The sequence below is a fragment of the Vanellus vanellus genome, assembly GCF_965231255.1.
Source record: "Vanellus vanellus genome assembly, chromosome: 2".
Classification (NCBI taxonomy): Eukaryota; Metazoa; Chordata; class Aves; order Charadriiformes; family Charadriidae; genus Vanellus; species Vanellus vanellus.
In genome coordinates this window covers 147,098,472-147,123,328 of record NC_138906.1, presented here as the reverse complement: position 1 = coordinate 147,123,328, position 24,857 = coordinate 147,098,472, and the positions used below count along the sequence as shown (strand labels likewise).

General features: G+C 40.0%; 1 protein-coding gene across 3 annotated transcripts; it reads left to right on the top strand.

Annotated features, from left to right (window-relative positions):
* Nucleotides 1-594: 594 nt before the first annotated feature.
* ANKRD46 (ankyrin repeat domain 46) lies at nucleotides 595-23,243 on the top strand. 3 transcript variants are annotated; one of them, XM_082499377.1, is made up of 4 exons: nucleotides 595-643; nucleotides 14,800-15,142; nucleotides 16,450-16,608; nucleotides 21,171-23,243. In XM_082499377.1, exons 2-4 carry the CDS (start codon nucleotides 14,832-14,834, stop codon nucleotides 21,385-21,387), a joined length of 687 nt encoding a protein of 228 aa, XP_082355503.1. In that variant the 5' UTR covers nucleotides 595-643; nucleotides 14,800-14,831; the 3' UTR covers nucleotides 21,388-23,243. The 3 variants fall into 3 exon arrangements, with proteins under 3 accessions (XP_082355503.1, XP_082355505.1, XP_082355504.1); XM_082499379.1 differs by lacking the exon at nucleotides 595-643 and adding an exon at nucleotides 1,595-1,796; XM_082499378.1 differs by lacking the exon at nucleotides 595-643 and adding an exon at nucleotides 13,971-14,117.
* The last annotated feature ends 1,614 nt before the right edge of the window (nucleotides 23,244-24,857 follow it).

Genomic DNA, 24,857 nt, shown 5'->3' with positions numbered 1-24,857 from the left:
CTACTCAAAAGCTGCTGTGCTTTGGGGAATGACAGTATTAACGTGCTCCCTGGCCCAGCGGTGGGGAGGGCTGTCAGTCACACCTCTGTGACTGTGTGTGCATCAGGAACGGAGCTGGTTTATACTGGTGCCACTGGGGTAAGCAGGTACCTGATGCAGTGGGATAAGGGCAGACCCATTGTTAACCGCAGCGCTAAGTTATCTGCCACTGCGAGAAGCCTAAACCACGATAGTGTAAACCATCCTCCTGGCCGTGCCTCACCCAACCCGCATCCAGGGAGGCGGCAGCCCTGTGAAGAGCAGCGTCCCTGCCGCCGGCCCCCTTCCCCCGGCCCGGCCCCGGCCTCCTTCGGCCCTGCCCGCCGGCCTGCGGCCCGCTGGAGCGCTGGACGGGCGGTGCCGCGCCTCCACTTCCGGCCGGCCCCGGGCTTGCAGGGACAGCGGCCCGGCCCCCCGCGGCGGTAGCGGAGCACCTGAGGCGGCGGGCGGCCTTCCCTCCGCTTGGGCCACAGCGGCAGCGCCGGGGCCCGGCGGCCTCCGCCCAGCAGGGGGCGCGCGCGGCCTCTCCGCCGCGCCTCGGCCTCCCCCGCCCGCCCGACCCCGCACGCCCTCTCCGTGCCGAGCCGCCGCCGCCGAGTGGCAGGTAGCGAGGGGAGGGGGGGACGGTGTCCGTCCGTCGGTCTGTCCGCGGGGAAAAGGGGGTGGGGGCGGTCTCCGTCCGTCGGTCTGTCCGTCTGCGGGCGGGGTCCATCTGTCCGTGGGGGCAGGGACGCGGTCGGTCGGTCTGTGAGGGGAGGGCAGGGCGCTGCCCGCCCGCTGGTGAGTGTGGCGGGCCCGGGCCCTGCCCTGCACGCTGAGGAGCAGCCCGGCACAGCCCGCACCGAGGCCGGGACAGACTGGCTGGAGCGGCGGCGACGAGCGGACCGCAGCGGCCTCAGCGCCGCCCCCAGAGGGCCGGCGGCGCAGCTGGGAGCAGGGCCGGAGGGCGTGGGGCCGGGGCCGGGGCCGGGCCGGAGCCGGGCCGGAGGGCGCCGCAGTAAGGAACCGGGTGGAAGGAGGGCCCGGCGGTGACAAGCACCGCAAGCAGCGACAAAAGCGATATGAGGCCTGGGCAGTGCCCGGCCCGAGAGCTAGCGGGGGTGAGGGCAGTCGGAGCTTTTTGGGTGGGAAGAGGTTTGATGGGAGAACGGCGAGTGCGGTGCCAGCTTGTGTCGAGGGAAGGGGGGGAAAGAGAGAGGAGAGCGGCCGCCCTCCTGGTTAGTTGTAGAATCATAGAATGGTTTAGGTTGGAAAGGACCTTGAAGATCATCGAGTTCCAACCCCCCTGCCATAGGCAGGGACACCTCCCACTAGACCAGGTTGCCCAAGGCCAGGTTGCCCAAGGCCAGGTCCAGCCTGGCCTTGAACACCTCCAGGGATGGGGCATCCACAACCTCTCTGGGCAACCTGTTCCAGTGCCTTACCACCCTCAGAGTGAAAAACTTCTTCCTAATGTTTAATCTGAACCTGCCTTCTTCCAGTTTAAAGCCATTCCCCCTCGTCTTATCGCTACATGCCCAAGTAAAAAGTCCTTCCCCGGTTTTCCTGTAGGCCCCCTTTAGGTACTGGAAGGCCGCAATAAGATCTCCCTGGAGCCTTGTCTTCTCCAGGCTGAACAGCCCCAACTCTTTCAGCCTCTCCTCATAGGAGAGGTGCTCCAGCCCTCGGATCATCCTCGTCGCCTTCCTCTGGATATGCTCCAGCAGGTCCATGTCCTTCTTATGTTGGGGACTCCAGAGCTGAATGCAGGACTCCAGGTGGGATCTCACGAGAGTGGAGTAGAGGGGCAGAATCACCTCCTTTGACCTGCTGGCCACACTTCTTTTGATGCAGCCCAGGATGTGGTTGGCGTTCTGGGCTGTGATCGCACATTGCTGGCTCATGTTGAGCTTCTCATCAATCTGCATACCCAGGTCCTTCTCCTCAGGGCTGCTCTCCAGCCATTCCCCAACAAGCCTGTATTTGTGCTTGGGATTGCCCCGACCTAGATGTAAGACCTTGCACTTGGCCTTGTTGAACTGCATGAGGTTGGCTTGGGCCCACCTCTGCAGCCTGTCCAGGTCCCTCTGGATGGCATCCCTCCTGTCCAGTGTGTCTACCTTACCAAACAGCTTGGTATCATCAGCAAACTTGCTGAGGGTGCACTCAACCCCACTGTCCATGTCGCTGACAAAGATGTTGAACAGTAGAGGTCCCAGTACCAACCCCTGAGGAACGCCACTCGTCACTGCTCTCCACTTGGACATCGAGCCGTTGACCGCAACTCTTTGAGTGCGACCGTCCAACCACTTCCTTATCCACTGAGTGGTCCATTTGTCAAATCCATGTCTCTCCAATTTAGAGACCAGGATATTATGTGGGACAGTGTCAAATGCTTTGCACAAGTCCAGGTAGATGACATCAGTTGGTCTTCCCTTGTCCACTGCCGCTGTAACCCCTTCGTAGAAGGCCACCAAATTTGTCAGGCATGACTTGCCCTTGGTGAAGCTATGCTGGCTGTCACCAATCACCTCCTTGTTTTCTATGTGCTTTAGCAGAGTTTCCAGGAGGATCTGCTCCATGATATTGCCAGGCACAGAGGTGAGACTGACTGGCCTGTAGTTCCCCGGGTCTTCCCTGTTTCCCTTTTTGAAAATAGGGTTTATGTTTCCCTTTTTCCTGTTAGCAGGAACCTCGACAGACTGCCACGACTTCTCAAATATGATGGCTAGTGGCTTAGTGACTTCATCTGCCAGTTCCCTCAGGACCTGCGGATGTATCTCATTAGGTCCCATGGACTTGTGCACCTTCAGATTCCTCAGGTAGTCTTGCACTTGATCTTCACCTACAGTGGGTGGTTCTCCATTTTCCCAATCCTCGCCTTTGCATTCTGCATCATGGGCAGTGCGGCTGCAGTCCTTGCCAGTGAAGACTGAGGCAAAAAAGTCATTGAGTACCTCAACTCTGTCTCTGTCCTGGGTAACCAGTTTTTGCGTTTCCTTCCAGAGAGGGCCCACAGTTTCCCTAGTCTTTCTTTTCTCGCTGACATAGTTAAAGAAGGATTTTTTGTTTGTCTTAATGTCCCTGGCCAGATTTAGTTCTACCTGGGCTTTACCTTGTCTAACCTGATCCCTGGCTGCTCGAACAATTCCTCTGTATACCTCCCAGGCTATCAGCATCCCTTCTGGTGTGCTTCTTTGGAGCATACTTTTTAGGAGAAAACTGTGAAGATAAGCAAAGCTAAAAGGCAATACATGTTTTTGCCAGAAGACCTTTTTTTTTTTAACCTGTCCTCAAAACTCTGATAAAGTATTGTTTTTAAGGGCAGTAGAGTAGTTCTATTTGTTTTCTAGGCAACACTAATGGTTTTGATCAGCTGCTGCAAAGGAAATGGTCATTGTGCTGAAAAGATAGGGATAACACCAGGCTTGTAAAAAGGTTGGGGAAGTAATTAGAGACAGACTATAGTGAGTAATATTGAAAAGAAAACCCATCAAATCTGAGTATAAAAGGTTATAAAATGAGTTCTTTGAAGATCCGTCTTGAGACCAATCTTATTAAATATTTAATAAAGATCTTGGTGTAACAATACTGTTCTAATTTGGTAGTGATGAAGAGTTGGGAGGCATTGGCAACATAGAAGAGGGTTTACAATACTACATGGAAAGAATTGGACGATCCTGAGAACTAGAGAATGAAATAAGTACAATAACAATGCAAAGAACAAGACTTTGCAGTTGCAAGCTTGTAAGCACACAATTTACAGAAGAAATTTTTACCAGTTGATAGCAACACAAAACCAAAATATGTGTTAGGTCATTACAAGATATGTAATTGTGAAAAAGTGAATGCCAACCTATGATGATCCAGAAAAAGAAGTGACTATTATCCATGAACAAAATTCTATAATACTTTATATAACATTAATCATCTCACGTAAAAAGGTAAAGATGCAGGAAGATGCTCCTAGGAAAGGTAGGGAAATTAAGAGTGTCGAAAGAAGCTTTTGGCTTTTTTAGTTTTGTGGAATAAAGGCTTTTTTTGCTTTCTATTGACCCACCAAGGTAAACACTGTGAAGGGAATAAATTGAATAAATTGAGCTAAAGAATGATGTTGATAAATGAATAATTTAACATAGATTTTAAGATTAATAATATATGAAAATTTCTAACCATCAGAAAGCACTGATGTTCAGGAGCAGCATTTGGAAAGGTCAAGGAGGAGCAAAAACCTGATAACTTTTGAGATGGAATGTGACCAGTTTGTAAAAGTAATGCTTTTGTTTGCTGCAGCAGGGGACAACTAAACTTAGTGTTATCCATAGACTTTAGGTCTGTTTTTCTTTTTTGTTTGTAAAATAGATTATTAACAAGAACTTGTTAAATGCATTTTTTTTTGGAAAAAAAAAAAAACAAAACAAAACAAAACACCAAACCAAACCAACATAATCATGGTTTCAGTCTGAATAGTAGGATTGTTGACAGTCAGAAAATGACGCTGGCTAATTGCTCTCTTTTTGAGTTGAAGAGAAGGTATTAGAGAGTAAGGTGAGATGAGTCAAAGGCTGGAGTGCGGTATGTGCCTCTGCTGTCTTCTTACCAGAGGAATGTTAGTTTGCCTCTGCAAGAGGGGACTATAAAAATCAGTTCTGATCTGTACTTAATGACAGGTTTCCTCTCAGCAGGTTTTGGTATCCTTCATTTAGAGTTGCCTCATCGGCAAGAGCAAGGGATTCCAAGTGGTGCTTTGAGTTTACTGTATTATCCTACCTCATATTCTTGTACAGCTAATTTCTAAATACATGTGGCCTTGAAGTCCTCATCTGCAGCCCAGGACCTGAGGTACCTGGTCACCCAAGGAGTAAACTACTCCTTGGATGGCTCTTCTAGGGATTTGGGTATGCTGGAATTTTGAGGGCTGTTTCTCTTTTCTTTTCATCAGTCTGTCAATTGATTGCCTCCCACATAATTTCAATTGTGGATGCTCCACTTCCAGATGAGTCAGTTAATAATCACATAAAATATTTCAGAGGACATTTGTTTATACACATTATGTGAAATACACTATCCCTGATGCATTCAGCTTTCTATAGAGACCATATGTAGCATGCTGTTAGTGTAGATAACAGGCTGACGGGCCTGTCTTGAGTGCCTGGGCCTGTTCCACCAAATTTCCATTGTTGCTGTTTACTGAGGTTCTGCTGTCACCTAGGTCAAGAGCACAAATACTGAAAAGTTCAGACTTGCTGTAGTTTACTATTTAAAGATGATACTTACTAAATATGTGGAAAAAAGTTTTATCTTGTGCAGTACCTCACTGAAACCATATCTATACTTACAGAACTTAGATTCTGTCTTTAATTCATGTATCAACACCACTTTTCCAAGTGGCATTTCTTTCTTTTACACTATCGATAAAATTTCAGTTGACTAAGTGGAACAGAGCTGCTTAAACACCAGTTTTGTCAATTAGCAAATTTCTCGTGTCCAAGTAATGCAGCTACATCAGCTGTATTTTGTAACATAAATTTAAAAGAACAAATCTTTTAAAGTTCATTGATGGGGTTATATTTTCCAGCATGCTTAAGATCTCTTGCAGTGTCACATCAGCATAATGGGTGGTGACAGAGAAAGGGAAATTTCAGGGAAAGCTTCTGGTGTGTGGGTTTCCCATGGATGGTGTAGTACCTCAACGTGTTTTTGTGCAGAGAAGCATATGCCAGTCCTTGCTCTGTGTTAGTATGTTAGGGACTATTTCTGCCTGAGTTTGTATAAATTTTTAGAGGTTTGCTACATCTAAGGCTCATCAGCTTTTACTAAAGTTTACTGAGTAGGATTGTAGATGCAGGTGATGTGATTTATACAGTCTACTTGGATTTTCAGGAAGCATTAAAAAAAACCTACCCTACCAGAGGCTTTTGAGGAGACTGGGTGCTTATAGTATAAAAGAGATTTCTTAAACGTAGAAATAGTTGAGTTGAAAAATTAAAAAGAGGGCAAAAATAAATTGCAATAAAAAAGGAAGCGGGGAGAAGGGTGGCACATGAGTTCAGTGTACACAAAGATAAGATGATGTCTTGAGTAGAATAATCAGAACCATGTTTACATAGTGCTGAACTCCGAACTGGCAGCTGCCACTCAAGGAAAAGCTCTTGGAGTCACCATTGACAGTTCCCTGAAAACCTCAGTTCAGTGTGCCATGGCAGCCAGAAAGCCTGGAAAATGGTGACTGTCCTCAGGGAGTCTACTGAGAAGAAGACAGAGGGCACCATTTTGCTGCCCCAGCTTGGTGCACCCACATCTGGAGCAGCGTGTGTGGTTCTGGTCTCTGCATCTGAAGAAGGATACAAGTGGTTAGAAAAAGGCAAACCGAAAGGACCAGGGAATCAGCTTCTTCATGACTGGAAAGCCAGGGTTGTTCACATGAGAGAGGAAGTGGCTGGGACGTGATCAAGACTTATGAAATTAAGGCAGTGGATAAGGTGGGAGTTCCTCGTCCGATCTTGCAGCACTAGAACCGGGGTTGCTTGCTGGGGCTCATGGAAGGGCGGTTTCAGATGGATATAGGGAAGGACTTCAGCGGGGTGACAGAGGGAGCTGTGGAGGCAGAGAGTGTGGGCAGGTTCAGGAAGGGATTAGAAAAACTCATGGACAGGAAGTCTGTTGAAGGGCTGCTAAAATGCTTGGTCAGGGAGGCTCCCAATGTAGCAGCAGTGGCTGCTGGGGTGTGTTTGGGTAGTGGGCTGCAGAAAGCAGCCAGGCTTGTGTGCTTTGCTGGAGAAGGATCTCTGGTTGCCACTGTTGAAAGCAGAGTGCTGGGGGACCTGTATCAATCTGATCAGGGACAGCAGTTTCTGTGAACTTAAGATCAGTCTTTTCGGTGAAATAATTTTAGTACTGCAGGGTTCGGTTCTGGATTCTGAACTATTGGCATTTCTGTGCACAGCGTGGAAAAGGCAGTGAGCAACAAGGTGATAGTGTTTGCCAATGACAGAGAATCATAGAATATCGCAAGTTAGAAGGGACCCATAAGGATCATCGAGTCCAATGGTAATGTCAATAATGAAAAGCTGTAGAAGGACTCTGTAAGACTGAGTAAGTGAATAATATAATGTAAAGGCACATGAATTCACTGTAGGTAGAGTGATTCGGATATGAAATACTGGGCTCTCTGTAATGAGCAGCATTTTGTAGTTATGATAAATGGTTCCATGAAAATCTAACCACAATGTTCAGCAGCAGTCAAAAAGGTAAATCAGATAGTAAATATTACTGGGAAACAAGTAAAGAACAAACCAAAGAATCTTGTCATGCCACTGTGTTAATCCATGGTTCACCTCGAACACCCTCTGTGTTCCCCTGCTCCATCCCCCAGCTCAGAAAGCATGTAGTAAAAATGAGTGAGATTCAGAGAAGCAAAACAAGAATGGTCAAAGACACAGACCCCCTTCCATATGAGGAATGACCAGGAAAGCTGGGACCCAAAATTCATCCTGGAAAGGGATGTCTGAGGAGGATATGAGGAAGTCCTGTAGAATCATGAGTGGCACGAAAAGAATGGGCAGGGGTCGACTGTCCGTTCTTCCAGGGGTCTGCAAGTGAAGCTGACAAGGCCCCAGTTCGGCACAATCAAAAGATGTGGTTCTTCACAGGTAATTGAGTTGAAGCACTTGCCAGAGTGTGTTGTGAATATTAAAAGTATGTGTGTTGAATAGGAGAATGGGCAGATTCACAGGGGGGTGGCACTGAGGGATGCTAAATACCTAGGAACCACATCCAGCAGAGAGAGATTTTGAATGGAAAAAACAGTATTACGTATGCTTGCCCTATTCTACTTTTTTTCCTGGCCTTTGCTTTTGGCCACCATTTGAAAAATGATACAAGGCTTAAATGGGCCTTTGCTGTCATCTGCTGTGGCTACTTTTATGTTTGCTTTATTACTGGAATAAAGCTGACTAGGCTCTGACTTCTGATGATTCCTGCTGGATGCAGAAAGTTTTTCCCATTTTAGTAAAGTTGTCGTCTCAGGCTTCTTGGTTGTCTAGGTAAGGACTGGGCTTTTTGGGTGTGGTTGTGGAGGTTTTTTTTGTTTTAGTTTTCAGGGTTTTTTTAAGAAACAGGCATAAATGCCTGTTTTAAAGACATTACTTTTTTAGTTTTTTAAAGGAAATACCTTTGTCTTGAGAACTCCAACCACATACCAAAGTCCTCATTTCACTAATACCGGATCAGAGCTTAAACGAGATTGCTGTTTATACCACAAGGGAATAGGAGTTTGGATTTCAGAATTATTTTTTACCAAGTTTTATAAAATCTTATATTCAGGCCTTCCATCATTTCCTTCCCAGGAAAACAGAAAACACCAGAAAATGTAGAAAAAGTGGTATGTGTGAGTCCAGGGTTACCCACCACACCGCCCCTTTCCTTCAGCCGGACAGGGGTTTGTTGTTCCACGCGGTGGCAGTGTGCCTCCAGACACCAGTGTGGTACCTGCTGTGGCAGCTGACGGCCGGCCAGCTATCAACCAACCCTTGTTCCTCAGGTACTTTTGTCTCCTTTTCCAGAAGACTGTTTCAAGGTCTGCAGCAAATGTAAACACAAACACTTCACTAGGAGTGGAAGGAATTCTCTCTAGTTTGTTAAAAAACACACAAATAAACCAACAACAAAACAGTCTGTGATGACCTTTAATAGTTTCTTGACCAACATAACGTGTTACTAGGAGAAACAAAGAAGGAATTTGAATAAAGGTTTGTGAAGAAGTTGATAATTATGAACAATGTAAGCGATTCGGTAACTTTCTATAAAAGCAGATGTATTCAAATTTACCACAATGATCAGTGAAATACTGCAGTTATTCACTAATTTACCCGAGCCAGCTGTGGGGAATTAAAATTATGGATGATTTAAAGAAATCTGTAAATCGGATTTCTCCCTAAATAGTTCTTTTGCAGAAGATGAAAAACGAGCAAGTTTCAAAAATACTTCAATGTATATTTGATGGAAGTTAAGTGCACTGAAACATGTAATGCAACTGAATTACCAGTTAAGTTTAGTAAGGGTAAAATGTTCATGAGTCTGCTTGTCAACAAAGGTATTTTAAAATAATGATTTCTTTCCTATGATTACCTTATTTTGTGTACATAAATACACAATGGATGTGCTGTATTATCTGGGGAAGCATTCTGCAGCCCTGTATTGGCATTTGATATATTTTTTATTTTTTATCTTGTAATGTTGACATACTGTACAATGATGAGCAAAGCTCCCTGTTGTTCAATGCCATGGTCTGCTGATCCACAAAAAAGCAGCAATAATTTTTTGAATTTTTTTCATAAAGCACTTTGTAGCCTGTATGTACAAAGCACTATGCGTATGCAGTGCACCAAAGTCTCTACTTACAGGATGGTCCTGACATCAAAAGAATATACCTGTATGTCTCATGTCTGCAGGAGGGAATGGGAATGACTGAAAACGAATGGCATAAACGATGTTCTGGTATTACCACTTACCCATGTGTCTGGCTAGAGACATGAAAGGAGAGATAGGTCTTAGGAACCTGCTGTGATACCCTGAATCCAGGAACTGTTGAAAAAATAACTAAAGTTAGGGTGGGAAAATGCTGCAAAATGTGGCTGTGTGTAAAACAGACATCATGCTGTACTGGATCTGAGATGGTGCTTTTAGCAGCAGATTCTTGTTAGTGGAGTAGTAAAACTCTCTTCCAGTTGGACTGAATAGATAAAGGTTTTTAATAGAAGATACAGAGCTCTCATTGGAAATTGATGTAGATAGTGGGGTTCTTTCCTAAACGGAAACGACAATTGATTGTATAATTGTTTACTAAATACATCTATTCAGTTAAATGACTTCTTAGTAACTCACACGTATATACAAGCGTGCATGAAAACTTACCGAGGAATTTCTCCCTCAGCCTACCTAGAAAGGGAAAGAGAGTAATATTGCTGGGTTTACATTTCAACATCTGATAGCGTTCAGAGGATACACAAGTGAGGTAATGTAGTTTGGTTTTCCTTTTTTAATTATTAAATTACACCTTTTAAATTTTTTTTCTTGTATATCCAAAGAGAGCATAGTGTTTTTAAGGGAACATTCCCATTTGACCAGGAAATCTTACCTTCAGAGATCATGGGCTTACAGTTTAAGCAGAGTACTGGAATGTTTTCCACTCATTTAAAGTCTGAAGAGGAAGAGCTCCGTAAGCCACTGCCACTCAAAGTGTATTGCTGAAAGAGGAAGCTGTTTGCCATGAGGGAGTTGGCAAATGTAGATTTTGCAAGTAATGCATGTTGTGTCTTTTGCTGGTGCAGGGTGGGGGATGTTACTTTTTCTTGGTTTTGTTTTAGTTTCCATTTCTGGGTGGTGGCAGTTTCTCTAGTGGTAGTCTTACTGATGGTTAGGTCGTAAATGTCAAAGTGTGTATTAGTATTGAGAAATCTCAAGTGCTGAGCAATCTGATATTGTTCCATTGTCCTGATGTGTTGTTCTAAAATAGGGACCATTGCTTCAGTTTTTCTGAACATTCTTGGAAATACTGCAGTTTTGCAGAACTGGTATATCCTAGGTAGCAGTGACTGAGTGAGTAATTACAGCTTGTCAGGTTCATAAATATTTTTGTAGTGGAGAGATGGGTCCTGTTAGTGATTCTGTCTCACAGTCTTGGTGTTCTCTCCTTTTTCTGGAGCTATTTGGTATTGGTATCTATTGGTATTTGTCTCTGAGAAGGCAGAGACAGCAGCATATATTTCCTGTAAAATAAAACTGTCCATGGTTAGTGCAAATTTAGGTCTCATTTAAGAAGCGACAGAACTGGCCTCTAGCTCTATGGTTTGAATTATTCAAGATCGTTCCTGGCTTCTGCAGGTGTGAAGATGTTATACAACAGATCAACATGTGACACTGAGTTACCATTGTACACAGTACAGTGAGAGAAAACTGTCTTCTAATAAATAAATGTAAATTCTTCTTACAGAATCACTTAATATAAGCATTCCTTTTGAAAACAGAACAGTTCAATTAGATTTTCTTTTCCTGTACTGGCCCACATGTGTCATTAAAGAAGGGGCTTACACCATAATTTCTAAAATTATTAATAAAAGTACATTGTGCTCAGGCTATATCTATGTTGTATAAATTTAGGGAAAATGTATTCTTACATTATGCCTTTCTAATGGGAATCATATTTGCTTGGGAGGATGTCTTTGAATTTACTTTTTTCACAAAACTAATTTTCTGTCAAAGTCCCAAGTAATTAACAGCAAAACTTTTTTTTTAACAAAAGTATAATTTAAGAGATACATTTTCAGTACATGGTGTTGCATTTTTAGAAGCACTTACTTACTGAACCAAATTAGATTTATTTAACTCCAGTAGTAGTAATTTATAGGGATATTCAGAACTCTCATTTTGCAATACTTTTGTGTCTTGTTACTAATGCAAGTCCATTTGTCCTAATTTGTGCCTGTGACATTAGTGCTTAATGGTAGGTGTACCAGCTTTTCGGCAGATTCAGAGTTGTTATCTGATTCACCTTTCAGAAGCAATTTAAAGAGGATGGCTAACGCTTTGGAATTTTGTTTCTAAATCCACTGCATTAGATACTCATTACAGCAGTAAGCTTTTTGATACATACTGTGGACAGAAATGTAACCATAGGGGTTTTTATTCAAAAATGTCTAATTAAGTTGACTATTGTAATTTTTATTCTGAGCTTTGTTACTCAGGAAATAATGCTAAATTGGGTTGAATTTGAGGCAAGAACATATCATTAGGGGACTGGCATTTTAAAGATGGGGTATAGTTCAACTACGTATGCAGCTCATATCTGGCCTAGGTTAGGTAGCCATATGTGAAGTAGAATTGTGTTTGTAGAAAAAATCTTTTTAATCACAAAGATAAATCAAACCAGATGGTCCAGATTTTTTTGTGTGTGTGAATGCATTTGCTTAGTCCACAATCTTCAAGCGTTGGGAAAAAGGATTTGTTGAGTTTTTTTCCTTTCTTACTGTGAAATAGTAAGGTTTCACCTTAGTCTTTTACACTTCAGCGATCAATTCTAAAGGATTCCAGTGATAATAAATTCTGAATCAGAATTACTTCCAGTTACACTTTCTGATAACTGCTAATCTTTGTGCTTCCTTTCCTGAGAAGATAAGGCGGTGACGGGGATTTTTTCTGGTATTATTAGCTAATGTTTCATCAGAGTTGTATGTGAAGTGACGTGGAATTCTGTAAGGCCTTGCCAGATATACACGTCTGGAATGAAAATACAAACATTAGCTTACATTCAACAGAGCATGCCATACTGTTTCGCAAATAGCATGTCTCTTCCAGTATGATATTCTGCTGTTGATTTTTGTTAGGCCTTCTTTTATTAAAGAGGTTTAAACTCTCAAATATTATTTTACAAGTGAACCACAATCTTTTTATCACGTACAAGTAGGGTTTTGTGCTGTTGATGTGCTGTTACTATGGCTGATAATTGGAGGTTTTTAAATGATTTATGATCTTGCTTTAGGGAAGATTTCGTGCAGAACGTAAAGGTCACAATCACATCGTACAGAAACTGGTCCCGATATTTTTCTCAGCAAAGATTGGACTAGCAGAGTTGAATGCTAGTATCATTTATGATTTGGGTGGGAAAGGGGCAAGAAAACTGAAATTGCAGTCAGCTGGGAATCCTAGCTTTGCAACATCCAGGGGTTTTGTAACATACTTGTTGGAAATACGCATAAGCACATTGTCCTTTCTTTTTGTGTAGGGTTGTAAGAAAGTTGTTAGTGCCCTAAATGACACTGGCCTTGCATGAAGTGTTTTATGGTACATCAGTGGACTGTCCTTTTGCTATTGGATATGATTGTGGAAAAGGCTGTTTGAGCCAGTGGTACACCATCATGTGCTTAAAAACATACTTGCAGCCTCAGGGAATGTACTCTGCTTACAATCATTCCTTGTACAGATACCAGGACACAGAAGTTATTCCTATCTCTTTCTCTTTTGCATCCAAGAGAGAAAAAAGTTGTGCATTCCTGCACTGGGAAACTAGGCAGTGTTGATACATGTAGCAGAATTTGTCCAGATAGGAAATACAAACTAGTGAAGTTTGAATATGATTTATTAAACTCAACAGCTCCAAATGCTACAGCTGTTAATCAGACCAGTATGTAAACATTTTGAAATTATTTCTGTAGGTACTTTGATCTTGAATTTGATCTAAAACATGGGGGAAGAGCTATAAAATATAGACATTATAAACTCTCTCAAAAAAAGGAGAGGTTTTAAATCGAATTCTTTGGCTCCTGGCCATGTTTCCATTCTCTCGGCTGAATAAGTGCACTGGTGTGGAAGGATACCTTATATAGATGAGAAAATTTAAATCTGTGTATAGCTGTCTTAATAACAGGTTCAGATAGTTAATCAGAACACTGCTACATCATGAACCCAAAATACAAACCCTGGGCACGTGAAATATACTGTTTCAAGTGAAGTTTCAGTTTAGTTTCCATTCAAAGCTTATCTAGTAAAATCACTTTTCCTTCCTGTCACTTGAACTGTGTCATGTCTGTATTGAGATTTCTTCTAAGGATTTTTACTTGTTTATATGATTTTTTTTTCTTTTTTGCCTCCTTTCTGAGGCAGTGCAAAGCTTTGTTGTCCAGTCTCCTAGATGTTTTCATTTCTTCTTACCATTGCCTCATGCACATTTTACCATCCTCTTGCATGGCCATTGTCTTTTTTCCTTATTGTTTTTAAGTCATCTTTTCTGAGTCCCGTAAGCACACAGTGTCATGATACACTCATTATTTGACTCATCCTTAAAATATTCTTCTGCAAAACTTAAATCATAGTTCATTAAATGTTCTGTATCAAGAAATCCATGGTGAAACAACATTTATCTTCCTCTTTTAGGTCCTGATATAGGAAAGGACTATTTAGTATTAAGCCAGGGAAACTACATTTGTGCTTCTCTGTATTAGGGTTCTAGCTGAACCCACATTAGCTCCATACTTGATTTTACGGTTGTCGTCCTTGGACCAGTTACCATTGTCATCCTTGGACCTTCCAGTTTTCACTTTCAGGTTGGCAATTTCACATAATACACACAGTTTTCTATGGTCTGTATTGCTATGCTTGTTTTTCAGTAGTTTGTGTATCCGTAGCACAATAAAAATAATGTTCTGCAAAAGGTATTGAAAAATATATTTCTTGCAGAATAAAGGAATTAGTATTTATAGTAATCAAGGATTTTCAGCAACTGGTTGTACTTTGTGCATCAAACTTCAAATTCAGACAGTGGATATCCCACTGGCGTAGCTTTGCTTATAGCTAGTAAGAATTGCAGTTAGTGTCACTATATCTGTTAACTGAATTGTTTATAGTTTCCCGATTATGAAAGGTGGTTCTCCTCCTTTTCAGTTCTGATCCACAGTGTTTTGTCCTTTAATATTAATACTACTATATGTGATCTCTTGCTCAGTGAAAGCTAATCACCTGTCTTGCATTTGTGGCATTGATCTTATCATTTTTCTGTAATAACAAAGATTTGCTGCTGTTTCCAGAGGTGTAAGACTAAAAGGATCTATTTCCATATTACCAGAAGGGAATGCAGCACACAAAGTTAATGTATAGGACAGGAAGATTTCAGAGTTGGTTCATAAGCTAGTTTCCATTCTTGTTTGGGAACCTGAGCAGTCTACAGCATATTTGTATTGTGTCTATTTGCCTGGTTTCACCATCATTTCTTCCCACTTTTACTTGCAGGTTAGTCACCTACTCCAGAGAGAATCAGAACAATGTCCTATGTTTTTGTAAACGACTCTTCCCAGACAAATGTGCCGCTGCTGCAGGCTTGCATTGATGGAGATTTTAACTATTCCAAACGACTGTTAGAGAGCGGTTTCGACCCAAATATTCGTGACAGCCGAGGCCGAACTGGCCTTCACCTTGCTGCAGCCAGAGGAAATGTAGACATCTGTCAACTCTTGCATAAATTTGGTGCTGACCTGCTAGCCACTGATTACCAAGGTAACACAGCTCTTCATCTCTGTGGGCATGTGGATACCATCCAGTTCCTGGTTTCTAACGGACTTAAAATTGATATTTGGTAAGTCACTTTTTTTTTTTTTTTACAGCACATATTTTATAATATATTAGCCTTCTGTTGCCGGAGCCTTGCATATAAACCTGCTGTTGCTGAAATGCTATATTTGGTGCAATTCACCTTTTTTAAGATATCACTTAATAAAAACATGAAATAAGAAGGCAGGAAAACAATAGGAGGCCACTTCTGCTAGTCTGTGCAACAAGCAAAGCAAATAAAAATAGCAGCTGCTGGTATGGGCTGCTGTATCCAATTCTGCTTCACTGATGACATTGCTCTCCTGGTTTGGCCAGACAGCCAGGTGTGGGTGGTTGGCACCAAAGAAAAAATCACATTGACTGCTTTAAAAGAATTTTCTCCACAGTTCTATTGTTTTAATTGTTGTACTGTATAAGACAAAGAAAATACAGTATATGCGTGTGTCAGTTCATTCCCATACTCCTTTGGTAACAATGCTTCCTTTCAGTGTTTTCCCCCTCCCTCAAAGGCTGTGACTCAGCCCTTCTTTTAAATATTGTATATTCTTTCCTTCTGGCTTCCAGCAGCTGTCAGATGCCAGTGCTCAGATGCAGGCTCTCAAGCTGAAAAATAACTAGCTGTTTCATTCCAGTAACTGAATTATTTTGTTTGTGGAACTTTCTGCATATTCACAACACATGCAAAAAACAGTAGTAACTTCAAAACCTTAGAGTTTTTAAATCTGTCCCTTTTTCACCTGTCCCTCGTTAATGTTTTCAACTCAGCAAAACTAGTTATAGGCAGACCAGATTCTTTATGGGATGTGAGTCGTTGTTCTTTTTTTTCTCTCATTTCAAATGACTCTGTTGAAAATCCCCAGTCTGAAGGCAGCTCTGCTCCTATTCAATATTATTTTAATCTTAGCAGAGGGACCATCTGTGTTTTATTTCATTTTTGCCTGACGTCCTAATACCCGCATGGAAAAAGGAACTATGAGGAACCAGATTGCACAATTCTGTCTTGAAATTAAGCTTAATCTTGAACATTGCCATAAATTTACCGTTTATTTTTTGTTATGACACCCAGAGATTCCAATTAGATTAGAATACTAGGAATTTTGATTTTATTTAGAGGAAAGAGAGATGTGCAATTTCAAACCTAAATACACTGATTTTCTTTAATAGTGAGTTATGCTATAACTTGTATAGACAAGAATTTCTTACTTTCTGATATGACAGAAAATAGTTCTAAGGACTTACTAAATTGTAATGTGTTATGCTGAGTGTCTTGTTACAAAATTTCCATATTAAAAGTTTGTTTTCTTCTCATGTCCTTTTGTTGGGTAATTTCAGCAATCACCAAGGTGCAACACCGCTTGTTCTTGCAAAACGAAGGGGTGTGAATAAAGATGTGATTAGACTGCTGGAATCTTTAGAGGAGCAAGAGGTGAAAGGATTTAACAGAGGAGCTCACTCAAAGCTGGAGACGATGCAAACTGCTGAAAGCGAAAGGTATTTACAAAACAAAAAATATCACTAGGAGAAATAATGTTTATTACTTTTAGATTTTTGCGATTGACTTGATTGTTTGTTCTCAGGACAGATAATATCACATTTGGCCTGGTATTGTCAGACCAAATCAAAATCGAATTTTACATTTTGGAAAAATCTCTTTAAGCAGATCAAATGTAAGAAAAAAAGAACTTTTTTTATTGAGATTTTCATTTTATGGTGGAAATTTTTAAAAATAATTACTAATTTTCCATTACAGACTCCCAAAAATAAATATTCTACCACTTATCACAAAGCCAAAGGGAAAACAGGGTGAAATGCAAAATGCCAGAATCACAGGCTAATCTAACGTCCTTTCAATAAGATGGATTGTCTACGCACAGAAGGGACAGCAGACTTTCCATCTATCTGAACCTGAATAAAGGATTTGATACGGTGCCATATATGAAATTGCTGTCGGTAGCAGTCCTGGAAAACATGGAGAATAAAGTAAGAATTTCGTGGTGGCCAAAGAGATAGTTAAAGGAGAATAGAAGATTTCAGGAAAATTGCTGACAATTTCAGGAGAATTATTGGATTAGCGAGAAGTTACTAATGAATTCCTAAAGGTCTGGTTCTGGAACTGTCCTTACTTATAATTTTCATAAACGATACTGGCATAGAAAGTAGTAGCATGTTAGTTATACTAAGAAGTGAGATATAGGCAAACCAGAGGAAAATTTGGATGGGATAGACAAAAATCCGGGATGACAAGGGAGAGGAAATTAATAGGTATAAATTATGATTCAGTAGCTCAAAATGCAACTTCATTTACATAAAGCTGTATGCTGTAAAATGGAAGTTCCTCAGTGGAAAACAAGGGTATAGGAGGAAACAGTTGATGTATTAGTCAGTTCCAGGAGTTTATGCTACCCTGAAAAAGTCCTAGAACGTGCAAAACGAGTTATTTCCACTACATAAAGGAAACTGCCAGTGCCGTTGTAAAAAGCTATGGTAACTTCTGCTGTGTAGTAAATTTTATAATGCTGCTTAGCCACATTCAAAGAAGTTTAATTTATCTTTTAAGAAGTGTGGAGAAGCATTATGTCGCCACTCAAGGGAACAAAGTGTCTTTTTGCAAAAGGTGGCAACTAGAGCTCATTTTAGCCTGTCAGTGAAGGCTGAGGTGTGTGGTTGCTGACAAGAAATACTGGTTTTGAACAATGTGAAATAACTGTTTAAGACAAAAGCTGATGATAGTGCAAGAGCCAAAGGATACAGATAAACCACAGATACTTTTTTGATTGAGAATTGGGAGTTTTTTTTTACAATGAGCTTCGAAGACAGCCTTCTTGTAGGATTTAGATGAGGCAAGAAGCTTTGCAGGTTTCAAAGGAGGCTAGTTCTCTTGCAGAAACCATTGAATTGCCAGTAAATGTGACAGAACATGGGACTGAGATTAATAATGCAAGAGACCTTTCCAGTACTGTTTTGTTTTCTTTTGTTAATTTATATTGGAAACAGGACATCAATGTTGTTTGGAATACTTGCTCTTATACTGAATTTATTCAAATTTGTAATTTTTTATATTGTCTAATAATGATCATGAGCTATGACTGCTGGAACATTGAGTTTTGTCACATAGCTGTTGTTGAGTTTGTGTCAAAATGTACACAGCCTTCACTCTAAGTGAAAATTAAACTGCGTGGATGGAACTGTTATTGAAGTTGAGTAAACAGAAAAGATGAAACCAGCAAAATTACAGAAATCATGCAAGATACTCCCAGTGAGCAGATTGGAAGTTCTGTCTCATACATTAGGTGACCCTACTCATCAGAGAGACTGTTTTAAGCCCTGGAATAGAAAATTTAATATTATTCTCAAAATCACATGGGTATAAATTACTAGAATTTGTGCATATTACCTTTCTGACTTAACTAAATTTTATTGACAGTTGCTTGTCACACAGAAATGCATTTATGTGGGTTTTGTTTAAACATATGGACCAACAGCTCAGCCCCATTTAAATTCCGATTTTTGATTTGTTAGTGTCCCTTTAATGAACATAGCTTCCTTTCTGTTATTTGACCTTCATAAATGTTATATTGTTTGCTTTGGCAAGGAAGTCAGCAACTCTCCTTGGGGAGAGGCACAGAGACATAAACAGTGCGTTACCCAGCTTGTTTGTGAATGTGTTTAAATGTCTGAAATACATTATTTTTAAAATAATAAATAACAGATGCCTACAGCAGCAAAAGCAAGTGAGCTTGTATTCTGTTTGCTTTGTAAATAAATAATGTCTGTAACAGTTGGCTTTTCAGACCTCCACAGTTTCACTCCTTCCTCGTAGTATTATTTTCACATTTTACAGACACTTAGATGAATGTCTTCTGTCCTCTTCCCCCACCCCCAACTCTCTTACATTATGTATGAACCTATGGAGAAATAATGATCACTCTTTCTACAAACAGTCTCTGACTTAAGTTTTCTGCTCCGTGTTACATACAGTTGCTGCTGCTCTGGAAGCAGAGGCCAAAGCTAGGTTCCCGAGTCAAATTTATTTTCTCTTGCTTTGCACTCCTACAAGTGAGGAGTGGCACTGTGCTGTCAGGAGGCAGAGCTCGCTCTATCCGTCTTTCAGCGCAGACACTCTGTCCAGCTACACAGCCCAGCGTGACCTGTGGCTATGCCCACATATGCATCCAAATGTGAACTTCCACGTTGTGTTGGAAAGAGAAGAGAACCTCTGTCTGGGCTATGTGGCACAAACTCTTCTGTAGGATGCACTGCTGCCTTACCATTTCCTAGGCAGATGTAATTCGTAATGAGAAAAAATATGTTGGATAACATTGAGTTTAATTGGGTTGTAATATAAAACAGCAAAAGTCTTTTCTAAGTACCCTTTTCTATTTAATGAGCAAGTGTGTGATCTTTTCACTTAAATTGCATCGCACCTCTATTTAACCTCTCTGTGGTTATGTATTAACTAGTTAGTACTTAGTGAGTAGTTCTGTTCTACACCAGTGGCTGTCTTTTATTAAACCCTTTGTTTTGCTTGGAAAACCATAATAAGCAAGGAAGATGACTAAATCCTGCAGCTATGGGCAAGCAAAAATAGCTTTACAGCAAGATAAATATTTAAAAAACAAAAAAGACAAGCTGTTTAATAGGCAATTTCTGAAATCTTCCCTATGTGACACTGCAATACTTCAGCAAGCTATGGGAGTTTAGGCTAATTATTCTTCAATGGCTGTACTTCCGAAAAAAAATACCATATGAATAGCGTGAAGGTTTCTGTGGTATAATCTTAAAAGAGGGATTCATAAATGAGACTTTTTTTCTGATAATCATTTGTCAATTTATTATTGTCACCAAGAACAATATCATTTCTACAATTAGTTTTGACTTGGAAATTGCTTTTCCCTGAAATGTTTTCTTTTATTATTTCTATAAGAGAGAACTAGGAATATGGTAACTGAAAGCAATTAGAAGGAAGGAAAGAAATTGTTTTTTCTCTGCTTACCTTCTGCTATTGACATCATTGTGTATGTAGCTGGTTCATGCTTGTCCGAGCCTGATCCTGTAAACACCTGTGTATGTAATTACACTCGAGTGAGAAGTAGTAGGACTGTGCAGATGGCTAAAATGTTATGTAAGTGAAATCAAGTGATGAGAAAGTTTTCCTATTCTTCATGAGTTTTTTCATACAGCAACAGAGAAAGTTTCCCGTTATAAACCAGTTTTGAAACCAGCAAAATTGGGAGAATGATGCAAGAAGCCATGCAGTATTTGAAACAACTTATATTTTTTCTAAAGGCAATACATTGACAAGATGACTCTATGATTCTGACTTTATATTTGTTTCTCATTTAAAAGTGAGAGTTCTAGTCCCTAACTTACAGTCTGACAATTTAAGGGGGGCTAATGGATTGGTAGTGGAACGTTAAAACATCAAAGCAGCTGCTGAACACCATATGGCAGAAAACACAGCAATGCTAACTTGTCTTGAAGATCAGAAAGTTTCTGAACTTCTTGTTATCCAAATTTATTGTTTTCTGTGATATTTTTCTGCTAGGGAAGAGGCCTCTCTAACAAAGACACGCAGGAGAGTAGTAAAGATCACTCCAGAGTTCAGAATCTAAATTATATCGGTTAAAGTTTCCTTATTATTCATCAGAGTTTATTTTTAAATCATATTTTTTGTTTTATTAACAAGAGCTGTGCCCCTTGAGGTTTCAGCTTATGCTTCATTAAATTTTACTAAGCCATATTTAGTAGAAATTATGGGGACTGACTTTTCAAGGCTTCTAGGTGGCAAGCCTGCAAACTCAGTGCAGTTGTACAGATACAAATACTGTTCTCTTTACACAGGTTAATAAAACATCTTTTCAACTAACTTAAGGTTAGAGTTAGGAGTCTTTGCCTGACTTGCTTTGTCTTGATTTAGTGAAGGCAATGCTATAAATCTGCAGGTGGGTTTAGTTTTTAATTTAGAATGTTTCAGTTGCGCTTAGTAGGATTACTGTCATACTTAAAGGTGCATTCTTTTGCTCTGATGTATTTTTAACTTTAATCCTTTGTAGTGCGATGGAAAGCCATTCCCTCCTTAATCCAAACCTACAGCAAGGTGAAGGAGTTCTTTCCAGTTTCCGCACAACATGGCAAGAGTTTGTGGAAGACCTGGGCTTCTGGAGGGTGCTGCTCCTCATCATTGTCATTGCTCTTCTGTCACTTGGAATAGCATACTATGTTAGTGGGGTGCTTCCTTTTGTAGAAAACCAGCCTGAACTGGTGCACTGAAGCAAATGCAAAGAAGCGCACTGTGCTTTTCTCTGTTTTAATTTTATTTTGAGCTTCTTGGAATTATTTTCTTGGTGCAGTCAGTGGCAGCTGTATATACTGTTTGCCTTTTGTACTTATTATTAACCCCTTTGAAAGAGGGATTAATTCATTTCAAGTAAAACACTAAATTCTAAAGCATTCCTAAGCTACCTCTGACTTATCTTGACTTGCAAGCAAGATGTGAAGATAAACCTCTCTGTTGATAAAATACTATGATTAGAAAAGGCCTTTCATAATGAATATTAAATTCCTGGGCATGAAAAATATATCCTAGTACAGAACCAAATTTGATTTATTTTCCCTATGAAGAGAGGTAGATCTATTGTTGCATTTCTGTGTGTGCTTCAGTTGAAAGAAAAACATTATTTTAGAAGTCCTACTCAAGAAATCTGAATAATATAATAACACATTCTGATATATAGAAAGTAATAAGCTGCAACTTCATAGTTCTTTTAGTGCCTCCCCGTAGTTTCATATCTGCTAGTTTATAAAAAGAATGAGAAGTAGTTCAAGTTTTACTGTGTCTTTAATGTACAGATCACTCCTTTATTTATTAGGTTAATGTCGTGTTTCTTCCCGAGATGAATTTGGTGGTGTTAATACCTGCCTGAAGTAAATTTTGTAGAACAAAGCTGTTTGTTGTGCTTTGGAAGTAAATTTGTTTCAGCCTTAGGCTGAAAATTTTGTCTTTTTGTTGAAATGTTACTAAGCAAACCTTTCTTTGTAAGGGTGGTTAAAAAGTGATTTAGGTGTTCTGCTCTGTATATAACTGTTCTGTAAGGCCATTGTCTTTATGAAATATGTCATGAAGGGTAACTTTTCCTTCCTCCCACAAGGGCCAGACTGACCCATATAATTGTATTGTTTTCATGTTTGTGGAGAGGACTTGATTGAATAGAATTCCTTTCTAGAATTGTTTTCCATTTCAGTTGTTTTCAGACAGCACTTAGAGACTTATGAATTATTTTCTGGGTATGCAGAATAAAAGTATTTAAAATGTTAATGAAATGAAATCAAATTAAATGAAACCTTGACCCATTCAGTACTTAGCTGTGAAATCCTTTGTTTGTAAATAACCTAGGTATATGAATCAGTTAAAATAATCTTTAATGAAGGCTAGAAAGGTACTACATAGTAAGTTGGAGGTTTTCAAAGAAAGTGGATTCTCTCCTTCTATGCTGATTAGACATCTAAGTCCCTTAGTTGCCATTGCCTTGAAAATCACAAACAAAATGAATTCTGCAAACCTAATGAGTCTTTTTTTTTTAACTTAGCCATTCCTAAATTGTTGTTAAATAACGTCAAACATTTATAAAATTATAAATTACAGTAAGTATTGATAGAAGTAACTACATACTGTTCTGCTATCATGTATATTTTTCTTTCTTGTTTATGGATTTGAGTGAAGAGGGTTGTTGTCTTTGTTTTGATGTGTGACATGGGCTTCACTGAGCTGGGCCCCATTCTGAATTGCATCTGAGTAATTCCTGATCTCATTTCTTAAGTTAGAGGTTAATGAAACGATACTTTTCTAGCATCCACAATGCTGCAGAAAGGAAAGCCTCTTAAAAAAAACTAAAACAAAACAAAATAACAGAGCATACTCCTCTTCTGAATATTTCAATTATTGTACATCTGTTCATGAACAGAGAAATACAAACTCATAGTATACCTAAATTACATTTACTTCTCTAAATAAGTACATTTCTGTTAATAATACTCTGTATCTTGAATAATCATGTTGTCTTTCAGTGTGTATTGTCTGCATAATTTGTAATTGTATTCTCAGTATGGGTGAATACCACAAATAAATATATGTAGTAAATATGTTTTGGTTTATTATTACATTAGTGCAGCTGTAATGATGCTACCCCATTTTACTGAGTTTGTTTGTTGTGCATTGATAATGAGCATTTCAGAAGTGGGAAGGTTCCCTCCCTGAGAAAAGGAAACCATGCTGTTGGCATATGAGGGTTTAGAGCATGATTTCTTTAGATTTGCCTGTTTTATTTTCAGTATTGTCAGTGAATTGAAGCTGCTGTCTGTCTCTCCGTTATCTAAGATTTCAGGTATCAAACATGTGATCTAGAGGTCGCTCAAGTTTTAAGATTACCTGTGAGGGGATACAAAATATAACCAAGAAAACCAAGCATGAGCCTTAAGTAGCCTTTCCTACTTTGCTGTACTTTGCTTATGCTGTATGCATAAGCAGTTTCAGAACTGCGCATTTAAAAGGTTTGAAAAATCATGTGTGCATTCCAAATTAACGTATGTCACTTCTGAAACCCAAAGCACTCTTTGAACTTTACTTTGTAATGACTATTACTTTTGAAATAAGGATGTGATAAATGTCTGACTAAAAGAGGATTTTGTTCTGTATATACCTGTTATTGAAAAATAACAGCTGTGTCTTTCGATATATCTATAAACATTAACGACTTCCTTTTCAAAGGCTGATTCTAACGAATGAGTTTACCTCCTGTATGGTAGATTTCAAGGAATACAATCTGCCTTACAGGAACAGAAAGAGGACTTTAACCTACTTCCTCTTGAAGCTGTTGTCATAGGGAGTTTCACTGTTTCAGCATAATGACATAGATCAGTTTAGATTATCTGTAGGTCAATAAGATTTATTTATTATTGCAAGGGTGTCTAGATACCTTGATCCAGGGACTCTATTTTGCTAGACACTCTTCAAATCCAAGACAGATTGTTATCTCAAGCTGTTCCCAGACTAATGAGCTAAAATGGAATAAGGAATTGAGAGAGAAAACAATCATGGAGGGATGACGTGATTTTTTCCGGTGTAGTAAAACGACTCGGTGGACAAAATAGTGCAAGGTAAACTGGAGTGTAAAATGGGTGCGCACAGGCTACTCTGCAGCGGGCTGTCCCTCTGCTCACATTTGTTCCATGGCAAGATCACACCTGTCTCACCTCATAGTAACTTGTTCATGTACCATATCGTTTTATCTTCAAGGGCGTTTGTTCTCACTCTGTTTTTTGGTAGTTTGCTTTGTAGAAGGGGATGATCTGTTGTGCGACTGTCATGGGTAGGTATTGTTTCTGGTTGCCACAATACAACAGGTATTTCATTACTGGATCTGATCTGGCACTGTGAGGTGGATCATCATGGAAAGCTCCTATGTGAGAAAGAACATGGTTTCACGTAAAAGTATTGAGACAGAAGATCTAGGCAGTTTCTGGATCTGCAGCTGATCTGGAGTTTGATGTTAGCATGAGTCAACTAATCTCTCTGGCTGTTTTTAATAACTTAAGTAAGTAAAAATAATCAACTCACCATTGTGTTGTAGACGGACCAGTTGGCTAGGTAGCTCCTTTTCTAATCAAGATATGTTTGGTGGTAATGTGTTAGAGAAATGCAAATTAAGTACTTTATTCAGAAATTCAATAACATCATTTTAAAG